The 5,400-nt window shown below is 36.0% G+C and overlaps 1 protein-coding gene across 3 annotated transcripts in view; it reads right to left on the bottom strand.

The window, feature by feature from the left end:
* CNTN1 (contactin 1) overlaps positions 1 to 5,400 on the bottom strand; it is a 289,880-nt gene that overhangs the window by 189,762 nt on the left and 94,718 nt on the right. For all 3 annotated transcript variants that reach the window (XM_012734143.1, XM_012734144.1, XM_012734142.1), the window contains exons 2-3: positions 4,590 to 4,728; positions 3,191 to 3,223 (exon numbers count right to left, since the gene is read on the bottom strand). In XM_012734143.1, coding sequence (XP_012589597.1) covers positions 3,191 to 3,223; positions 4,590 to 4,653 — 97 coding nt within the window. In that variant the 5' untranslated portion in view covers positions 4,654 to 4,728. The remainder of the gene's footprint in view (positions 1 to 3,190; positions 3,224 to 4,589; positions 4,729 to 5,400) is intronic.

Genomic DNA, 5,400 nt, shown 5'->3' with positions numbered 1-5,400 from the left:
TTAAAAAAAGATAATTTAAAATACATGCCCTTCTTCTTACCTGAAAAAGACTCCTAAAAAGGAGTACAAAATTTTAGCTGACTTCTTAAGCTAACTGATAACAACATTTCATATTATTCTTTTCTTTTGATTTGTATTTACCACAAATTCACTTATTTTAAAAAGTAAGCTCATTTCTTAAGGTGAGCAAAATGTTAAAAGCAAGAAAAATATCATACATAGGGCCTCCCAGATGGTGCAAGGCTAGTGTCACCATTATCGTGGTATTGTCAGCCACTGAGACCTGAGTTCAATCCCCAGTCAGGGAGCTGACCCACCTAGGGCCCAGCAGACCTCTCCTGTCTCTTCCAGTGCTCCCATCAGCAATGGGTTTCAGTAGATCTGTCTGTTCTTCTTCCCACAAGTATGACCAGTCCACCTAAATGCCTTTATTTTTTTTCTCCTTTGTAACTACAAGCTCCTTTGTAACTACAGCTATGCCTGACACTATATGGATATTTTATTACTCTTCTCCCCTTAGAGTTATAGTGCTTTACTCTCGGGGTAACACTGTGGATTGAAATGTCTCCAGAAAAATAACAAGGTGAAGTCTTAATCTCTCATTCAGTAGACCCTATTTCCAGTGTCTTTAGAGAGGCAACCAAGTTAAAATGAAACCATTATGGGGTCCTATCCCCAAGTGACTGTAACTTTCAACACAGGAAAAAAGCAAAAGGGTGTTTCATGTGCATATGGGGCAGATATTTGTTTATTTTACATTACTTTAAAATTTATTTTTGCATAAAAGAACTGGGATATGTGCCAGAGGTGTGGGGGCAGGGGATGAGAGGACTCACTGAAGACAGAGTGGGGAGCAGAGCAGGTGAATCTACTAAAATGCACTACTGAGGGGAGTAGGTGAGACAGGAGCATTCTGCTGGGTCTTATGAAGGTGAGCTAGCTTCCTGGCTGGGAATCAAATGACTATATTGGTAAGAGCACTGAGACAGCCACCAGGGACATCCAGGAGGCAGACTTTTGTAATAATGCTGCCACAAGCCAATAAATGCTGGGGACACTGCTACCTGGGAGAGACAAGGAACAACATTCTGCACCATTTGAGTGAATGTGATCTTGATAACACCTTGTTTATAGACTTCTAGTCTCAAGTACTAGAGACAACTGTGTTCTCTGTCATCTAGCTTGTGGTACTTCTGACAGAATGCCTAGAAAACTGGTACATGTGGTGTACTTATAGTAAGTTAGTCATTAACATTGAACTTGTTGAGTTAGATTTTCTCAAATGTAATGGACAATGGGGGTCCTCCCTGGTGGCACAGCGCGTTAAAGCACAGCACTAAGAAGTTAAAGCCACTTCAACATGAGTTTGATCCCTGCCCCGGAGGTGACGGACATGGCACAGCAGACCTCTCCTGTCTTGCCCACTGCTCCCCTCAGAAGTGTACTTCGTTGATCTTCCTTTTCTGCTCCCCACTCTGTCTCTGGTGAATCCTCTCATCACCCCTGAACCTCTGGCCTGAACCCAGTTCTGTATGCATAAATAAATACGTTTTAGAAATGTAATTGACAGTGAAGTTCTTTTTTTTTTTTTTTTTTTTTTAAGATTTATTTATCTGTGCATACAGAACTGGGGTACAGGCCAGAGGCTCAGGGGCAGTGAGAGGCTTCACCAGAGACAGAGTGGGGAACAGAACAGGCAGATGGATGAAGTACACTGCTGAGGGGAGCAGCGGGCGGGTCAGGAGAGGTCTGCCACACCATGTGGTCACCTCCGGGACAGGTGGGAATCAAACTCATGTGGAAGCGGCTTTAGATTCTCAGTGCTGTGCTTTAACCAGCTGTGCCACCAGGGAGGGCCTGACAGTGAAGTTCTTTTTAATGCAAACTACTAAAAGCTATAGAGCAAGTGTTATTTAAAATACCTGGAAAAATAGTATTTTCTATCATAGAATGTATTTCCCTACCTCTGTACTTTTGGTTGCTTTAATTCCTCCACTTAGAATTTGTTCTATCTCTAGTATTTGAAATATTGCAAAACTTTCTTGCTTACTACTTACTCCCATCATTACGTATTCCTTAATTCCTCGAAGTAGATCTTTTAAAACACTAATTTTCTTACAAATGTGTGACCTATTTATCTTATTCCCTAGGATATGGAAAGATTTTTTTTAAGTCAAAGACCATATTGTATGATCTTTATATAGTCTACATGTATTATTTTGCATTATACATGTAATTATTCCTAGCTCACAAAGTAGAAACAGAAATGCATTGGTGGAGTTAGGCAAAGACCTTACTTTCTCTTAATACTCATAATAATCTGCAAGTAGAAGGAAGTTCTGATCTATTCTAGCATGGGTCTCCTTGTCAAGATATGCAATTTACTGTACTAACTGCTAAGAGATCCTTACTGATTTCTCACTCTTTTACAATTATACAATGACTTGTAAATGCCACTGTTCATTGAGCATCTATTATGTAGACAATTGTACTGTAAACTATAATCATGTTCCAAGTCAGGCTCCCCCAAATCTTGTGATTTTTATCTATTAGAAGGTCCAGACTTGTGAGAATTAAATATTTTGCACATGATCACTTAAGTAGAAAACACCAGGTTGAATATTCAGTTTTGTTGGTTATTCAGAAAAAAAATACTATATATTTTTTCCAGTAATTCATGCTGTCTTTATTTCTGGCAAAAACTGTTGATGCTTGAAAGCAAAATCTAAAATAGCAAAATTGCTAATTATATTAAAAATATTTTTTAAATGAAATTTTCATCTTTGGGCTCTTTAAACTGAATTTCAGTGTTCTGAGTCGATCAACTTTATTTTTCTCTCTTCTAAAAAAGGAAAAGGCCTTAAAAAATAAATTAGGTGTTTTTAAAATTTAAAATATTACTGTAAAATTTAGTAGTATGGGATTTCCAAAACCCACACAGGAAAAAAATTACAACTTTGAACATTTTTCTTTGCTACATTCTTCTAATAGGATATTTGTGATGCATTTATTCTTTCATTTTGGCAATCAAACAAATTATCATAAGAGCCTAGATAAAATATCTTAAAAAATGTCCATGTGATTCAAAATTAATGCTATAAGTTTAGAGTATCCATCACTTAAATCAGAGGTGAAATATTTTTTGTCTGACAAAAGCTATTTTTTTAAATATACTCTTTCAACAACTTACCTCCATGACCATATCTTCTGTGCCATGAAAACTCTAAAAATTAAAAAAATAAAATAAAAATTAATACCAAAGCAGGTTTTCATGGTGTGATTTCAAATATTACTCAAATAACTGAGATACTGAGTTAATAGTGTTAGATTACTGTGCCTTTACCACTCAGGCCAAAGTTCCTTCACATCTTTGTATATGGTTATTGTTTTTTGCCCTCTACAATTTTAGCATGAAATTTTGTGGTCAATAGAATTAGTACAAATTTTCAGTACTGATAAGATTATTTTGGCTTTATTTTATTCATATAAATAACACAGTAGCAATAACTTTACTAACTTTTTCTATATCATATCTGTACTATATCTATATGCTAATAATTGTATATGATATGTGTATGTATAATTACTGTAGGTATGTCAATGTCATTTAAATCCTTAAGTTCTAGTAGAGTTGTTATTTTTATGAGATTCTGAATTCATTATAGTAAGCATTACTCCACAGAATAAAATAGCATTTTTATTCTCTTAATAAAAAATACAAAATGCAATAGGTATGAATATACTCATGAGGTCCACCTTAAAGCAACTGATGGTAACACGAGCAAGGATGACATCCACTGATGTCTTGAATGTTACATCTCAACAAGTACTTATCACTTGGGATTAATGAGGTGAAGGTATTTGAAAATTTGGCTGCTAGAAAACTTGCTGTGTTCAGATAAAAATATGATTCACTTTTCCTTGTATGACATATCCCTGACTCCTCCATACTTCTCTTTGAAAGATAGAAATATGGTATTTATTTCCCTTAAAACTAGAGCATTGTTTGTTGTTGTTGTTGTTGTTTTAAACATCCATGAACATCAGAAGCTTGGTTTGTTTTTCATAAAATTGACTTGCCCGTAATAAACATTAAATTATACGAACTGACTAAGAACAAAAGTAGGAAATGCTTAAATCACAGAACTCTCTAATCACCCTTATTTATATTGATGGGGTTATATAAATCTATTATATCATCATTGTGAAAATACATTTAATAGTGATATAGTTACTACATATTTTATAATGCCACATTAAGTGATGTCCAATTGAAACTGGACACAGTAGAAATATTTGCTGCCCAACACTTGATAAGTGCTACACAGGTGGTCTTTTCCTCCTCCCAAAGATCCATATTTTAAACAATTAACAGCTCATCATTACATCAAATTGTCTAATTCTTATAAAGTTTTAATTAAAAATAATGAGAACATAGTATCAACCTTGGTATGTGTTTATTTACCTTCCTGACCCATATGTCAAAAGAAAACATTAGCTCAACAGACATCTATCAGTTTAAATGATGTGAATGCACATATTAATTATACTGATATCATTTAAAGAGAACACAAAAGGCTAATTCTTACCTGAAAGACAGGTTGTACAAGATATTAGTATGGCAAGGTGACTGACCAGCAACCACATTTTCATCTTGTGCTCAGTAGAAGTTTGGTTCAATATTTCAAAAATATTTTAGCTTTATGGCACTTGGATACTATTAAACACCTACATCAAGAAAAGAAAGGGGAGGAAAGAAAACAAACAAACAAAAAGAAAGAAGAGGAGAAAAGGAAAAGAAAGGAAAAGGGAGGGGGAGGGGGGGAGACGGGGGAGGGTAGAGAAGAGGAAGGGAGAAGAGGGGAGAGGAGGGAAGGGGAGTGGGGGAGGGAAAAGCACAGGTGAGTATCCCTTGAGGTCAATGACAATATCAATTCTATTTTCTGTCCCTTGTTTGTCTTTAGTTTATTTAAACACATCTGTGAATCACATTTTAATGAAAAGTACAGATTCAGTATGGGGGTTTAGCTGCCTCCCACTATTGACAGTAACAGCATGAAAAATGCAGTCACTATTATGGTTTTGAACTTTTTAACAATCGAGTGTAATTATATGATACTATGTTAAACAATTAACACAACTACAAACATTCCATTATCAATTATTTTAATTCTGTTGGGTCCCAGCAGGGATGAGCCTCCCCAACCACCCCCGGAGCTTAAGCACAAGATCATAATAGGGAGAAGACATCTTGCAACCTGTGTGAGTGGCTTAACCTTTGGGCAACTGATTAATATCCACCCTGATCGCAGTAGCACATGTGAGGGAGATTTCCTCCTGCCCCCAGGCCAACATCCTGGGATTAAGGGTATAAAAGGGAGGCTGGAAAGGATAATGAGA

Source organism: Condylura cristata, unplaced genomic scaffold (genome assembly GCF_000260355.1).
Source record: "Condylura cristata isolate star-nosed mole 26May11 unplaced genomic scaffold, ConCri1.0 scaffold00047, whole genome shotgun sequence".
Taxonomy (NCBI): Eukaryota; Metazoa; Chordata; class Mammalia; order Eulipotyphla; family Talpidae; genus Condylura; species Condylura cristata.
Note: the sequence above shows the minus strand (reverse complement) of the source record. Positions and strands in the feature narration are given on the sequence as shown.